General features: G+C 41.7%; 2 protein-coding genes across 2 annotated transcripts in view; one reads left to right on the top strand and one right to left on the bottom strand.

Annotated features, from left to right (window-relative positions):
• LOC311029323 (uncharacterized protein) overlaps positions 1–17787 on the top strand; it is a 482663-nt gene that overhangs the window by 262148 nt on the left and 202728 nt on the right. The window lies entirely within an intron of this gene.
• The window catches only part of dcc (DCC netrin 1 receptor), a gene marked incomplete at its 5' end in the record, with an annotated part of 283130 nt that overhangs the window by 94032 nt on the left and 171311 nt on the right, over positions 1–17787 (bottom strand). Inside the window, one exon of the mRNA XM_084035956.1 lies at positions 2583–2724. Coding sequence (XP_083892082.1) covers positions 2583–2724 — 142 coding nt within the window. The remainder of the gene's footprint in view (positions 1–2582; positions 2725–17787) is intronic.

Genomic DNA, 17787 nt, shown 5'->3' with positions numbered 1-17787 from the left:
AACCGGAGGAATAAGAGCATGTTATACGTTCTGATGCCTCTGTTTGTCAGTATATTGGAAAAGTAGCGTTGACAGCGCATTTATGTGTAAACATGTAAAAAGTCTCACACACTCTTTATGAGCCCAAATGTTCATTTTTTTCATCTACACATCAACACAGAACATACATTTAGAAGAAATCTTCACCCCGGCTGGAGTTTTACAAAAGCTCTGTTTTATGTGAGCTACAATGTTGTTTGGGTGTACGAAAGTCCCAAACACATAAAGATATCTATTTATAAAAATATCCATGCATTTGTGGACAAGGAGCACTTTAAAGCTTAGATGAAATATGAACAACTGTGTTGTTTTTGTACTTGAGGAAAAAAAGTGAGTCAAGGGAACAAGCCTGTGGGTGTGAAAACTGCAGGGGGAGAACTACAACTCACTGAATTCAATCACAGAGCTTATAATGCTGTTCACCACACACTGGCTGTGAGCTGAAACATTAGGAACCTGATAAAACATTCAGCAGACATCAGACTGGATCAGGTTTAGACAGAGGTAGGACCAAGTCTTGTTTTGAAGGTCACAAGTAATTCTTTGAACACAAATTTCAATCCAGTCCCAAGTCAATTGTAAGTAAGCTCCACATCAAGTCCACAGTCAAATCCTAACTCATGTCCTTCCTCAAGTCCCAAGTCCTAAACTTTGAGTTTTGAGTCAAAGTTATAATGCAATCGTGAGCAAATGTGAAAGTGCTCTACAGTTGGTTGGCAGCTTGCCATTGACATCCATTTTGAGAATTTTTTAATTTGTGGCCATTGGTTGCCATGAGTGGCAATAACTTTTTAACATAAAACAATTACAGCAAACAGAAACACATATTCATCAAAATAAATATAGTATTAATATATTTTGTTGTTTCATTCATAGTTTATATATATTTATCGAAATATTACTATGAAAGTCAGAACCAGAACCAGACAAGACAGCATGTGCGTTTGTGCATTTACTTATGTGCACAAAATAATCTGCTTTAGAGACAATGGCGAAGCAAATTAAGTTGTTCAACTGTGTGAAGCCGTATGAGCAGGCAACGGGCAAGATAATGAGGTGGAGGCTGCAAAGCTGTCACCCGGTGACAGGCTGATGAACACCAGCATTCACAAGGTTTTCATTATCACACTGTCTTATAACGGCAGTGTGTCTTCATTACTCAAAATGTAAGGTGACAAAAAATGTCAATCATATTTTCATACAATGACATTTCAGTACCCAAAAGTTGGTGTTGAGTGTTGAGCCCGGAGTAATTTAACAATAATGATCTGTGCATATATATATATATATAGGGCGCGCTCAGGTTGAAATATTTCAACTCACATGAATGATGCAAATTTCACCTATTCGCATAATTTGCTTCAGGACATTTGCGTCAATGCATTTGTCATAGCATTTGCTTGATTGCATTTGCCTCATTGCATTTGCGTTATTCCATTTGCATCACTGCATGCATTTGCATCATCGCATCAACTTTGAAATCAAAATCTTCCCTTTGCATTTAGGCTGAACAAAGCTTGACCCACCTACTTCATGGAGGAATAATCTGTTTGCACACGCTCCAGTCCCATCACTTCCAGCCATAACTGGAAACACCCTTAATCATGTGTTTACACATTCATCCTACCACGTGCTTCATCACTCCTTAGTTCACAAAAGCAACAGGACCGAATTGTCGTTATTCCACCTGTTTCGCATCAGCCAGGTTCCACAACAAAGCGCAACCATTATGAATAACTGTCCCAATTTCTACAAAAGCTACTTGGCAACACGCTGTTAGTTCTTTATGCTTCTCGCCTGTAAGTTGCTGTCGGATCGGTCCAAACAAAGTGGGTGCGGGGAATTAATTGTCGCCTTGCTCAACACCGACTTCCAGTGTTTGTTGAATTAACAAGCTCGAGAGCAAACAAACGGACGGGTTTAATTGGAGACGCTATTACCTTCGTCACTTCAGTGCGACGTGAAGTGTGAATTAAAGTGCTAATAAAGGTTTAATGTGTCGTCCTCCAGTCTCCTCAGCGAAGCCGCAATTTGTCGTGTTATTTATTGAAATGCAGTTTGTTATTCCGAGACAGTGTAAAGGAGTGATTACAGCTGACAGCCGGGCTTGCAGCGGGTCGATCCGACTCAACACGCACGCACACAAACACCTGCCACCGGGGAATGAGTTCCTGCACCGACGGACAGATGAAGATAACCATCAGTGGGAAATAATGAAAAGGTAGATCAGTTTCATTCAAATCCCGTAAACCTCAAATTGAAATAATAGCTGGTGGCAGTTTGAATGCTGACACACACACACACACACACAGATTTAAACTCATGCAAATGCAGTTTTCTTCCACTGAAGAGAACAAAGAAAACAGACACAAGCTGCTGCTGTGTTACCCACCAACATCTTCAGACATTATAAACCACAATCCGCTAAAAATCAAACCAAGTTTTAGAATCAAGATAATTTTTTTGAAGTTATAATCATAATCTGATTGTGACCCCCCCAAAAAAAGAGTCCAGTTTCCTCACATTTAATGTTAAAGTCTCACCTGTGAAGAGATACCAGAAGTTGTTGGGTTCAATGGCCTCCTGGTCTCCACGGCGTCCAGTCTTCCTGTATTTTATCTTGTAGGCGGAGATGACACCGTTCTGGGTACCACGCGGCGGCGGCTGCCATGACACCTTGATGCTCTGAAAGAGACAGTAAATAATAAGTCAACTCATCGAGCGGAAAAACATTCCTGGATTGGATGCTTAGAAATGGAGGGCCCCCGGACAGAAGTGAAAGGTGAATGTTGCATTTCAGTCTTATTTCCCATGAGTATATACAGTATGTATATTTATCTTGCCAATTCAACTGCGATGGCATAAGAAAAACAAACTGAAAAAAAACTCCAGACTTTGATCTTTGCAATCATACTATGGCCAAGCATTCACCTCAGGAATTTGAAACTACAGTTTAAAACAGTCTACCAGCTGTTATCAGGAGGCGTCACAGAGATATGATGTGAAAGCAGCATTATGTTTCATCGTGTTTGTGTGTCTCCTCACAGCGAGGTACAAAATGTGACTGCAAATCTGACCTGAAATCAACCGAGAGGAGCATCTTATTGTCTGAGTCTTTCTATTTTTGACTGAAAAAGGTAGGATTTCACTGTTTGTGAGTGTGTATGTCCCATGTGTCTCTGTGTGTATTTGTTTGTTTGTGTGTGCATGTGTGAATTGCATGAATTTTAATTGCTTTATTTGCATGTTAACAACCCACCTCTGACACACACACACACACACACACACACACACACACACACACACACACACACACACACACACACACACACACACACAGCAGATGTTTGCTCGGCTCCCAGTGAGCTCTGCTCTGTGAGGCAGCTGCCAGCATCCATTCTGCCAATCCTCAGTACGACCCTGGACGTGTTTGTGTGTTTGTTAGGTGGGCTGTTAACATTAATGAAGATTAATGAATTAGAAAAGGAGAGAAAAAAGATTCGACCCACCTCTCTCTACCTCTGTCTCTTGTCTCATCACGTTATCTCTTTCGTAGCTTCACTTGCTCGTTTTGTAAATACTCTTTTCTACTAGTCCTCCTCAGACGTACATCTACTGATAAGGCAAATTTTGTTGCACTTAAATTGAATCATCAATGGTTAGATGAGAGGAAATAAAAAAAAAAAATTGCACCCTGCTCTACCCATTATGGGTAGAGCAACTGATGTAGTATGAAGAGCGATATGGTCCACACGGGGTGCAACAAACCCAGGACTTTCAACCAGGAGACATATGTAAGTGTCGTTAACGTGAATCATGAGTCAGCCAAGTTAACATCAACAATGCTATTGACCTAAACCTAACTTCCTGTGAAGATGGAAGTTTATTTTGCAAAGACACTATGGCTGTAACAAGCATATGTTGACAGGCTGAGACCAGGCGACAACCTCTGGTTCTGGGACCATAATGTACTCAATGAACGTCATGTTGTTGAGACCATAAATGTTAACAATGTTTACTGAAATAATATATAAAGAGAAGGGTCATCATAGACGTCAATGTAATCTGACTTTGCAACCAGAGGAGGTGTCTCCAGCAGAAGGAAAGAATGAAAATTTAGGTTCACTTTTCAGAACCGGAGGTTGCTGCCTAGTGTATCAATCAACATGGTCTCCTAAAAATAAAATTCCCACGAAACAAACCCACATTGGGAATATTTTTTCAACTGAAACATATTTTCTCGTGGATTACATCTGCTCTTGACTTATCACAAACAGGTTTCAGATGAGTCCACTGAAGTCGACATCAGGAGGAGGTCAGGGTGGGGGAACGCTCAAAAGACCCAGGGCTTCAGTCCCAGTGCTGTTCCTGTCCAGTTTAAACCAAGAAGATTTGTTGCCTAAACATAACAAAGTACTCATTTTTTTGTTTTGTACCAATTTCATCATATATATTTAAACGTAACTATGTAGTTTTGGAGCATTTGTCTTGTTTACACATGTTGTTGGAGCCATTTAGAGCATTTTGGTTTATATTACTTTTAAAGTAACTTTGTTTCGAGTTATGGCTAAAATTATGAATTATAAAATTAATGAAATACGTACCTAAGTTAGATTCTGGACTATTATTTATTGTGTGGTGATTGTTACCTGTGTTTCACCAGCCAATTATGTGTCGGTCCAGGTCCTGCTCTGATCCAGTTAATGTCCTTATAAGGGAGGCATAGTTCCTTTGTTCAGGTGAGGAGAGATACAGAGCAAACAGTTTTCTGACCGCATTTTAGTACATTTATCACATCTAGATCGACTGCTTTGTTTAACTGGTACTAAGTCATTGTTTGTAACGTTAGAAGTGATCTTGGTCGCATAAATAGCGACATTTTTCTTTTGTTATTTCTTATTTTTCCTGGAAAGTCAACCGGAGATTATTGTTTTAAATAAATATGAGAAATCAAGACAACACTCTCTGTGCGTGCTTCAAACGAAATGTGTGTCGGACAATCTGTGTCTAAAAGGAAACAACGGTAGGAAAAGGACTTGTCGTTTCATCGTCAGAAAACTACGCAAGTCTGACAAACTTTTGGAGAGGACAAAGGAAATGAGGACGGGCGCGCTCGGCTCGTTCGGATACCTGAGTGAGTAAACCAAACAGTGGATAAGCCGCCGTGCTTGTGGATATGGATGTGCGGATGAGATCCGCGTCTGAAGCTTCGTTCTGTGAAATGTCTGGTTAAGATGTTCTGATGTGATAACTGAAGAAAGGTGTAACAGGCCTTCTGTGCCAAAACAATTACGCGCATCCCGCGGACGCGGTGAAGGCGAACGGAGCAAAATAAAGGAACACAGGAGACGCGATCTAATAAAAGCAAATCAATAAATAAAACGTCAACCTAAACGGGACAATGACTGAGCCTAAAACGGCCGCGGAAGCGGAGGATCGTTTAAAATCTCTAATTGCAACACGCAGAGGAAAACTTGGAGTGTGCACAAGGAGAATAAATGAAACAAAAGCCCTGATGACTGAAGGTGGAAATGTTGATGATGTTGATAAATGTATGTACCTGCTCAAACAAGCTGTGGATGAATTTAATAATGTGCACGATTCTGTTCAAGAGCTCTTAACACAAGAGGAAAAACAAATTGACTTGGTGGACTGGTATGAGCCAAGAGTGATGAACTTCAGTTACTTTTCAAAGGAGGTTAAGGCATGGAAAAAGGAACAGAGTGCACAATTAAAGGTTGACCCACTGGACAGTATTTCAAATGTCTCAAAAAGGACAACTACATCAAGTACTTCTTCTGCTGCTCGGATGGCTTCAGCAGAAAAGGCAGCCCTGGAGGCAAAATCAGCTGCATTAAAGGAGAAGCACACCTTGCAGTTGCAGGAAACCATCATTAAATCAAAAATGGAAAAAGTTGAACTGGATGCACAAATTGCGGCAGCGGATGCAAAAATGAAAGTACTCCAAGGTCCAAATGTGACAGATTCTTATGGTGATGCTATGAATGAATATTTTGAGGAAACAAGCAAACAGGAACATGTGGAAGAAACATATGACACATCTGCTCTGGAATTCATTCAGTTAGGTGCTCTGCCTAAAACTCCATTACAGAGGACGGTTGGTGACATTCAGAATAGCACTAAAGTGGCAACAAGTGCTCAAAGTCCGCACCTAGAAAATACTGCAACCAGTGATATCACTCAGACAAACATCAGCACAATGGTAAAGAGTCAAAAGGATATTACAGAACTCATGATAATGCAACAAAATCTATCGCTACTGCCTAAAAGAGAAGTGCCAGTGTTTAAAGGTGATCCACTATCATACCAACCTTTCATGCATGCATTCAAATACTTAATAGAAGACAAGACAAGCAGTTCCCAGGACAGGCTCTACTTTCTTGAGCAGTTTACTTCAGGTCAGGCCAAAGACCTTGTGCGTAGCTGTATGTACATGGATGCACAAAGAGGATATCCCGAAGCAATGCAACTATTGGAAAAACATTTTGGTGATGAGATGAAGATTGCAAATGCTTACCTGGAAAAAGCACTAAGCTGGACAGCTATCAAATCAGATGATGGCAAAGCTCTTCAGGCATATGCTTTATACTTGAGGGAATGCCACAATGCCATGCAGGACCTGGAGTACATGGATGAACTGGATGTTACATCGACCTTAAAACTGATTGTATCCAAGCTTCCTTACAAGCTCAGAGAGAGATGGCGGTCAAAGGCATATGAAGAATTTCAAAAAAGAAACATTCGAGCCAAATTCAGACATCTGGTTGAATTCATTGAAAATCAGTCCAACATCTTACTGCACCCAGCGTTTGGAGATATTAAAGACCCAACTCCTGCTCAAAGGATATTCCCCAAAAACAAGAGCACTGAAATAAGGGCACCTAAAAGCAGAAGTACATTTGTGACAGCAGTGGCAGCACCTGTAGAACAAGACACTAAACAGCATGCATTTAAAGGGCAACAACACAACAACTTTAATACTGCTGCTTCAGCTGTCTGCTGTTTCTGCGAAGGCAATCATGCATTACAGGACTGCTTCAAATTCAAATCACAGTTACACAATGAAAAGGTTGAATTCTTGAAGATCAATGGATATTGTTTTGGTTGCTTAAAAAAGGGTCACATGAGCAAAGACTGTAATAAGAAACTAGACTGCCAGACATGTCAAAGGAAACATCCAACCCTGCTACATATCGATGCAAGAACCTCAAATAAGGAACCCCTGCAAAACCGCAATTCTGCAGCACCAAAGCAAACATCGATCAACAGTGTTCAAGTGTCAGCTGATGTTGTAACAGGGGCCGGAAAAGAATGTGCTCTCGCTATTGTCCCGGTTCAAGTTAAAGCTGCAAAAGGAAGCAAGTATATTCAAACTTACGCTTTTCTTGATCCGGGGAGCTCGGCCACATTTTGTACCGAAAAGCTCATGAACCAACTAAATGTGAAAGGACGCAAAACTGACATTATGCTGCAGACAATGGGACAGGTAAACCGTGTGAGGAGCTATGAGATCACAGGACTGGAAGTCGGCAATCTAAATGGAGATAAATTTATTAACTTACCTGAAGTTTACACACAAGCTAAAATCCCTGTTTCAAAGGAGAACTTACTTACCCAATCAGAACTGAGAAAATGGCCTTACCTTTGTGGAATCCAAGTGGAAGAGATTGATGCTGATATTGGGATGTTGATAGGAATGAATGTTCCTAAAGCGCTGGAACCCTGGCAGATAATCAACAGCCAGAGTAATGGACCATATGCTGTGAAGACACTTTTCGGATGGGTGGTGAATGGGCCCCTCAAGTCTCCATCTGCAATGGATGAATGTGGAACATCAATAACAGTCAATCGTATTTCAATGGAAAATCTGAAAGACCTGCTACTCAGGCAATACAACCAGGACTTCCCAGAAAAGGAATCTGAGGAGAAGAAAGAGATGTCATGTGAGGATAGGAGATTTATGGAGCTGGCCCAAAGTTCAAAGGTGGTTGAAAGTGGACATTACATCTTGCCCCTGCCTTTCCGAGACAAGGAGTTAGTCATGCCAAACAATCATAACATGGCACTGCAGCGGATATTAAACCTGGCTGGGAAATTTAAGAGAAATCCTACCTACGCCGAAGAATACAAGGTCTTCATGGAAAATGTGCTGCTGAAAGGCTACGCAGAAAAGGTACCACAAGAACAAGTCCAAAGAAATGACGGCAAAGTTTGGTATATACCTCACCATGGGGTTTACCATAAAAGGAAGAAGAAGCTCAGGGTAGTATTTGATTGCTCCTCAACCTACAAAGGGAAATCTCTAAACACAGAACTGCTCCAGGGTCCAGATCTTACAAACTCACTTCTGGGCGTCCTACTTCGGTTCCGTCAGGAAAGGATCGCAATAATGGCTGACATTGAGGCGATGTACTACCAAGTGAAAGTACAAGAAGATCACCGTGACTTCCTCAGGTTCCTGTGGTGGCCCGAGGGAGACATCAGGAAATCACTAGAAGTATACCGAATGAAGGTGCATCTCTTCGGCGCTGTATCTTCACCAAGTATTGCTAACTTTGCCTTGAAGCAAACTGGAAAAGACCACTCGAATCAAGACAGCCAGGAGGTTCTCGATACCATCAAGAACAGCTTCTATGTCGATGACTGTCTTAAGTCTGTGGCCTCAGCTAATCATGCAATCAAGCTAATAAAGGACCTTACAGAAGCATGTGCCAAAGGAGGGTTTACTCTTACTAAATGGGTAAGCAACGACTACGAGGTACTTACAACTGTCCCTGAAGGTCATAGAGCCAAGGCGGTTGTGCAGCTTGACCTAGACAAAGAGAAGCCACCTCTTGAAAGGGTTCTAGGTATCCAGTGGAACATCCAGAGAGACACATTTAGCTTCATGGTTGACATCCAAGACAGAGTTCCTACACGAAGAACTATCCTCTCTATTGTCAGTTCTATATATGACCCACTTGGATTCCTCTCACCCTTCATCCTCAAAGCCAAGCAAATTTTACAGAAGCTGTGTATGGACAACTGCGGATGGGACGAAGTGATCCCAGAACATCTTGCTAAACCATGGAAACAATGGATTAAGGAACTTGACCAGTTGAGCAGATTTGAAGTGGACAGGTGCATGAAGCCTGAAAGTTTTGGACTCACAAGGACTGCTGAGCTGCATCACTTCTGCGATGCTAGTGAGATAGGATATGGAACAGCAAGCTACCTTCGTCTCACAAACGACAAGGCAAATGTTCAAGTGACATTTGTACTAGGAAAATCCAGGGTTATTCCACTGAAGCAGATCACCATCCCTAGGCTGGAGCTGGCTGCTGCTTCACTGGCTGTGAAAGTAGACAGGATGCTACAAAAGGAACTCCACATGGAATTACAAGATTCTACCTTTTGGACAGACAGTACATCTGTCCTGAAATACATTCACAACAAGACAAAACGTTTTCATACTTACGTTGCCAACAGAGTTGCCACGATCCACAACTTGTCCAAAGAAAGTCAATGGAGGCACGTGAGTTCAAAGGACAATCCGGCAGACTATGCTTCACGGGGATTGAAGATAGAACCGTTTTTGAGTTCAGCAACATGGCTGAAGGGCCCTGACTTCCTGTCACAAAGGGAAACTGAATGGCCTAAATTGCCAGAGGATATTCGCCACATTCCATCAGACGATCCAGAAATAAAAGGGGACATTTCCGTGAGTTGCTTAAGTATAAGCAAAAGTGCAACCAGCAACTTCATTGAACATTTCTCCTCCTGGACAAAACTACAGAGGGCTGTTGGCTGGATGCTAAAACTTAAAAGACTCCTGCTACTTCAAGGCCAAAGGGCAAAGGAGTGTGTGACTTACACCAAACCTTCAGATGAACAAAAGGGCCTATCTGTTGATGACTTGGACGAAGCAGAGAAGTCAATAATATGCTACGAACAGCAGCACTACTTCGCCTCAGAACTCACACTCCTGAGGAAAGGCAAACCTGTCAAAACTGATAGTTCCATTCGGAAATTGGATCCGATTCTCGATGACAGAATAATAAGGATTGGAGGAAGGATAAGTAAATCAGCTTTACCAACAAGCTTAAAGAACCCGATTATACTTCCCAAAGACTCACACATCTCTGAGTTGATCCTGCGTCACATCCATCAGCAGGTTGGACACGCAGGAAGGAACCACATGCTCTCCAGGCTAGGCCAGAAGTTCTGGTTACCCTCTTCTAACTCTCTTGCCAGGAAAATCATAAAGTCTTGTATTTTCTGTAGACGCATGCAAGCAAGAGTTGGTGAGCAGAAAATGGCGGACTTACCTGAGGATCGTGTTCAGCCAGACCTTCCACCATTCTCTCATGTGGGCATTGATTACTTCGGACCTATTGAAGTGAAAAGAGGTCGATCACAGGTCAAACGATGGGGAGTCATATTTACGTGTCTGGTGAGTCGAGCTGTTCACCTGGAAGTGGCGAGTACCTTGGATACCGCCTCCTGCATCAATGCCATTCGGCGGTTTCTATGTCGGAGAGGAACAGTACTCACCATCAGAACAGACTGTGGCACCAACTTTGTGGGTGCTCAGAAGGAACTGGAGTCTGCTTTGAAACAGCTGGACCATCAAAAAATCCAAGATTCCCTGCTGACCAGTAGAGTGAAGTGGCTGTTCAATCCTCCATCAGGAGCCCACTTTGGAGGAGTGTGGGAACGATTGATCAGACTGGTGAAAAAGGTTCTTTCATCAGTGTTAAAACAGCAATCAGTGGACGACGACATGCTCCAGACGGCTTTATGTGAAGTCGAGTCGATTCTCAATGACAGGCCTATCACGACTGTATCGACTGATCCAAACGATCTAGAACCCCTTACACCGAACCATCTACTACAACTGAAAGCTAAACCCCTCATGCCAACTGCACTCTTCTGCAAAGACGACATCTACAGTAGAAAGAGATGGAAACAAGTCCAGTACATTGCAGATCTGTTCTGGCAAAGATGGATTAAAGAATATCTGCCACTCATGCAGCAACGGCAAAAGTGGACCAACACGAGAAGAAACCTGAACATCAATGACGTGGTGGTCATCGTAGATGAAACTGCACCAAGGAACTCATGGCCCCTTGGCCGTGTAGTAAAGACCCTGCCTGGGCCCAAAGGTCTCGTCCGGAGTGTTTTAGTCAAAACAAAGACGAATACCCTGCAAAGGCCCATCGATAAGCTCTGCTTGCTTTCTGAAGCGGAAAACTGAGCTTAATGTGATGCCCCTGCACACACCATCCCTTTTGCCCATCTTGCCATGCCCCTGCACACACTATCCCTTTTTCCCCTTGCCCTTTGCCCCTTTGCATACATGAGCCCTACACTGACTGGACTATCGTTCTTGCCTAAGGGCTGCAGGTGGTGATTGTACCACAAAAAGGACTTCTGCAGCATGAACTCTGGGGGGGATTCAAGTGGGACGAATGTATTTGCATATTGAATAATTGGAAATGATGTGTTAGCAATTTTTGATCCGATATACTTCGGAATATTTTGTTGGTTTATATTTGAACTTGTAATCTGGCTCCATATAATTTAATGAAGGTAATTGTTTAGCTGTAGCATCACAATTAGGGGCCGGTATGTTGGAGCCATTTAGAGCATTTTGGTTTATATTACTTTTAAAGTAACTTTGTTTCGAGTTATGGCTAAAATTATGAATTATAAAATTAATGAAATACGTACCTAAGTTAGATTCTGGACTATTATTTATTGTGTGGTGATTGTTACCTGTGTTTCACCAGCCAATTATGTGTCGGTCCAGGTCCTGCTCTGATCCAGTTAATGTCCTTATAAGGGAGGCATAGTTCCTTTGTTCAGGTGAGGAGAGATACAGAGCAAACAGTTTTCTGACCGCATTTTAGTACATTTATCACATCTAGATCGACTGCTTTGTTTAACTGGTACTAAGTCATTGTTTGTAACGTTAGAAGTGATCTTGGTCGCATAAATAGCGACATTTTTCTTTTGTTATTTCTTATTTTTCCTGGAAAGTCAACCGGAGATTATTGTTTTAAATAAATATGAGAAATCAAGACAACACTCTCTGTGCGTGCTTCAAACGAAATGTGTGTCGGACAATCTGTGTCTAAAAGGAAACAACGGTAGGAAAAGGACTTGTCGTTTCACATGTTGAAAACTACAACCTTTGGTCTGGCCACATAATTGAGAGAGCAGTGTAGTTGTATGGGAATGCACTAGGAGGGATGGTGGGGAGTCAGCAGCTCAGCCAGAGAGGCACTGAGGCTGACGCTCTATGAGCCCTAATATGTGGACGTTTTTAACAACTTAACAACTTCAACAACACTGCATCAAAGTAGGACGTCCATCTATGGTGACATGATAAACCACAAAGGATTACTACTGGGCTGACAGGAATGCACCCCGAACTGTAGAATTATTCAAGGAAGACAGCAAGCAAAGATGGATGGATTCAAATCCGTATCACTTTTGTATACTATTTGCTTCGGGAATATTTACAGAGATGTATTTATTAGGCCTCAATGCATTTTGTGAGAACCGCTGAATGTTAACATTATTTTTTGTTCCCATAAAAATAATATCCTTTCCCACCCACCAATCAGAAAGAGGTATTTCCGTTGTTGTGGTCCAATTTTCACAAACAACTTGAATAGAGGTGGATGGTCATTATATGCAAAACACGCACAAGCTCCAAACCAGGCGGCCACTTACACATGTACAGATTGTATCACACACATTCACACATCTGTTGTTTGTGTCATATTAACACACACAGACACACAGACACACAGACACACACACACACACACACACACACTCAAGAGTGATGGTGTGTGTATCCCTCCATCAGCTGTGGTGTAAGTCATAGGGCCAACAAGCGGTTTAAATATTCAGCCAGTGTTACTGTGACAACGGCCACAGAAGAATTCATTAACATTTAGCTGCACCTGTTCCCTCTGCTGCTCCTCATCCTGCTAATTGATTACAGCAGAACTGATTACCGAGAGGGAGGAGGGAGCGGAGAGGAGAGGAGAGGCAGAAGGATGGAGGGAGAGGGAAAGGACGGGGCAAATTGAATAAATGTGTGTCGGCCAAATTCCTTCATATACTCTCTCTGGCCGCACGTCACAATGCGCTTCATTAACTAATTAGCCAATTTGACAGGCCACGGCAGGATGTGAGGTCTCCATGGAAACGATACAGAAGTTAAATTCATGTCGGAACAACTCCCACAGAGACACAAAGACGTAAACCATCCATGAAGGAGGACAACAACGCATCCACACGGAGTCTTTACTGGGAGGGAAGTATTCCTCCTCAGCATCAAGTACAACAAGCATCCTGAGATGGAAACAGTACACTGTTATCATCAATAACAACACTGGGAATACATATCAGCATCTAATGCTACGATTACCATACTGTCTGCTGCTGCTACTATTATTACTGCTGCTACTATTACTGCTGATGCTATTACTGCTGTTACTATTACTACTACTACTATTACTGCTGCTGCTACTGTTATTAGTGCTGCTACTATTACTGCCACTACTATTACTGCTGATGCTATTATTACTGCTGCTACTATTACCACTAAAACTATTTTTGCTGCTTCTACTGCTACTACTGCTGATAGTACTGGCTAAATTATTCTTGCTGATGCCACTGCTTCTGCTGCTACTGCTTTTAAATTTCTGCTGCTGTTACTACTATTATAGTTTGGACTATGCTACTGGAAACAGTCTGTCCCCCTCTGCAACTCCCACTCCCCCCCAGCCCCCGTCAACCAAGGGGCTGGGGGGGCTAAAGGCCATGTGCTTGGACCCCTCCTCTTCATAATCTATATGCTCACTCTTGGTCAGATCGTCCGCCAACATGGTGTCCAATTCCACTCATATGCCAACCACACAGCTCTATATCACCAAGTTTTGTTTGCCAGTTTGTTGTCTATTTTTTTTTCTTTTGTTCTCCATTTTTGCAAAGTGCCCTTGGGTTTCGTGGAAGTTGCTATAAATAAAATATATATAAATTAAAGCTATTGTTATTTATTATTATTATCGCTGTCACTGCTGTAAAGCTATCATTATTGCTGCTACCTTTATTACCGCTGCTACTACTATATTACTGTTACTACCATTATTTCTGCTGCTACTACTGCTATTACTGCTGCTACTACATGTATTACTGCTGCTGCTACCTTTATTACCGCTGCTACTACTGCTATTACTCCTGCTACTACTATATTACTGTTACTACCATTATTTCTGCTGCTACTTCTGCTATTACTGCTGCTACTACATTTATTACTGCTGCTACTACCATTATTACTGCTGCTACTACTGCTATTACTGCTGCTACTACTGCTATTACTGCTGCTACTACCTTTATTACTGCTGCTACTACCATTATTACTGCTGCTACTACTGCTATTACTGCTGCTACTACTGCTATTATTGCATCTACTACTGCTGTTACTGCTGTTAATGTCATTCTTGCTGCTGCTACTAATGCTATTACTACTGCTACTACCATTATTACTGCTGCTACAACCACCTTTATTACTGCTGCTACTACTGTTATTACTGCTGCTGCTACTACCTGCATTACTGCTGCTACTGCAGTTATCCCTGCTGTTACTACCATTATTACTGCTGCTTCTACTGTTATTAGTGCTGCTACTACCTTTTATTACTCCTGCTACTACCTTTATGTTTTTTAGGTTTAGGTTTTGACTCGCCTTTCCGCCATTAAGGTGGAATTGTCTGTGTGAAAGGGGCTACAGAGAGATGGTCATATATACCAGTTGTTGAGTTTCGTCTCTTACACAGTGCCCACTGAACTAACTGGGCTCTATGGATCAATTAAGAAGGTTTCAGATGAACTTGCTTTGCTTGTGTAAATTAGAGGTGAAGTGGCTTCAGGCTGTTCTGTAACACTGAATAATTTCTCCATTTTTTTTCTGTCTTGAGTGGAGCAGAACATTTCTGCAGTGGAATTCCCTCCTGCAGCTGCTTTGTATTCAGAAGTAGTTGACATTTTGAAGCAATGGGGCAAGTGAAGCCACGGCCCTGTTCATTGCTTTTAAACAGACAGAGAGCTGCTGCCTGTTTACAGTTTCCTTCTAAGGACACGCCGAGGTCAGCCAATAGATGATGAAGATAACACAGATGATAATGAGTCTTCATCATAACATTCATCAAGTGTCAACGTTCTATCAAGTTGTGTTGCAGAATAAAAAAACAACTTTCAGTCCAGTTCATGTAGAAGCTATTTTATACAAAACTCTGTAGTTGCTTATTTGTTTTATCGATATGTATTAAAGTTTTAACTTTTAAACGTAAATTAACTTGTGTGAGTTTCGTTAAGGTGCAGCCAGTGTTATTGTATTTCCAGCTGACTCTTTGCTCTTCTGAGCAGTTTGTCCGGTCGATGGATGAAAACCATTTAGGAAAAACAAAACTTTAAACTGAATCTAGAATTAATTCAGTGGGCTTCTTTTCTGTTTCTGTATGCTGAGCTGGAGTGTGAGAGCTGCATACAGAGCACCTCATCCACCCTGTGACCTCCACACTCACACACAAACACACACACACACACACACGCACACACACACACACACACACACACACACAGGGCCAGGTGAGTAAACACTCCCTGGATTCAATCTGTGATTGTTTGTTCATGTCCTCTGGGTGAGAGCTGCAATCCCATTGAATGTTTGCATGTGTGTGTGCGTGCGTGCGTGCGTGTGTGTGTGTGTGTTAATGTCCTCTGGGTAAAAGGAGCAATCACATGGAGGGCAGACTGTCTCTATTTGCTCTGCCATTCAACATGCGACACCATGCTGCACAGTGTGTGTGTGTGTGTGTGTGTGTGTGAGAATGAGTGCACATGGGTTATTCATAGTTTTATTTTATTTTGGTCCATTGTGTTCATGTTGACATATTGCAAACGTTTGTTAAACATCTTTTTTTACTAAATGTGTTTTTTAATGGATTTTTGTTAAAATATCAGGTAAATCTGCCCATCGTGAAAATTCAGGGATGTTACAAACCAAAAGATATTCACTTATACAAACAGAGGAAAGTAGAAAATCCTCACATTTGAGTGGCTGCAACCAATTCATTCTTTTTCTGTTGAAAAATCTATCAATCAATTTATCGCTCCCGCTTACACACCACCCCCTTTGCCTTAAATGCTCTTTATTCTGGGGATCAGGGAAATCCCTGCATACATACTGATGTGTGCAATTGTTACCATGGTTACAAAATGATCTTGCATAAATTTATAGATCACTCAAGGGTGTAATTTCCACCGGGGGGTGGGAGACATGTCTCTCACACTTCTCTGAATCCTGTAAATGTCACTTTAAATGGCTGCATTTGTTGTTGTTTTTCCTGGAATTCAAGAAATGTAAGAAAGCATCATGGGGGATGTAGTTCAGCGTTCAGTGGTGGATACTAAGCTTTCTCCATATATATAGTTTTATTGTTAACGCTGTCTTAACCTCAAGAAAATTTAAAGACCTTCCAGGTGGGAAATAAAAGATTCAGGGGGGGTCCTGTGACTTCCTGCTCCCATTTGAGCTAATTAGCCACTAACGAGCTGGGCGGGGCTTCAAAGCAAAATCAAAGTCACGCTGGATTCAGAGGAGAAGACTGTTTGAGGGGAAACAGAGCCGACGAACGATTACGTTTCTGCGTTTTTTTGTTTGCTTTTGTTTCTGAGAGCGTAATCATCCCGTTACCACGGCGACTCTGGCAAAAACACCAGAGGTGGAGATGATTAACCGCAATGATCTGCTGTTCAGTGACATCGTCATAGGTGGATGACAGAGAGAAGGCGGAGGCAGAGAGGACATCTGCTATTTCAAGCTGTGGGAATAATGTGATGAATGAATGAGCAGATGAAAGGAAGACGTGTGTGTGTAGATCTGACAGACCGAAAGATATACACATTTAACTGTGTGTGTGTGTGTGTGTGTGTGTGTCAAGGTGCCTGAAACTTTTAAAGTCAAAACTTTCTTCTTCCCACTGACACAGTAAAGGTCATGTCCAGCAGCTCTGCATGGATCAGAAACCATCCTGAAATAACTGCAGCCATTGAAACGATGTTATATTACATACATTTCTATTACTGCAATAAACCCCCCCAGATAATGTTCTGCCCTGTCATAAGAAAATTCATTTAATTAATTGAGTCCATTTTTAGTAATAGCGAAATGTCGTTTGCCTCAGTTTGCCTTTAATATATTTCATGGAAGCGCCGTTTCCACATTAGAGACCTGCTGTAAAAATACATTGTGCTGCTGCTGCAGATTTGGACCAGACGCAGGCAGAAAAGGGGAAACCACTCGGTGTCTGGAAGACCTTAATATGTAACAGATACATGCATTTTTATTGTCAAATACCATTTTTCAATTTGGCAAATATAGTACTATTACTAATATTATTACTGTTATGATGTTTAAGTTAACCTCTATTAAAGTAAATGTTGGATTTTGGTCCCACATAGCATGAACAGCGGTCGCCTAGGTTTAAATCCACTCCAGCAGACTATGATAAGACATATTTTTATGATATGACTAAAATAATCCGCCACAATTCAGCTTCATTGTATGGGATCATCATATTTGGGACTTCAGGATAAATAGAGACAGCCAATGCTACAATTCCCTCTTTTTAAACACAGTCGTACAGGAATGTGTCATCTAATGCA

The sequence above is a fragment of the Eutrigla gurnardus genome, assembly GCF_963514095.1.
Source record: "Eutrigla gurnardus genome assembly, chromosome: 19".
Classification (NCBI taxonomy): Eukaryota; Metazoa; Chordata; class Actinopteri; order Perciformes; family Triglidae; genus Eutrigla; species Eutrigla gurnardus.
The sequence above is the reverse complement of the archived record's forward strand: the minus strand, read 5'-3'. Positions and strand labels throughout refer to the sequence as shown.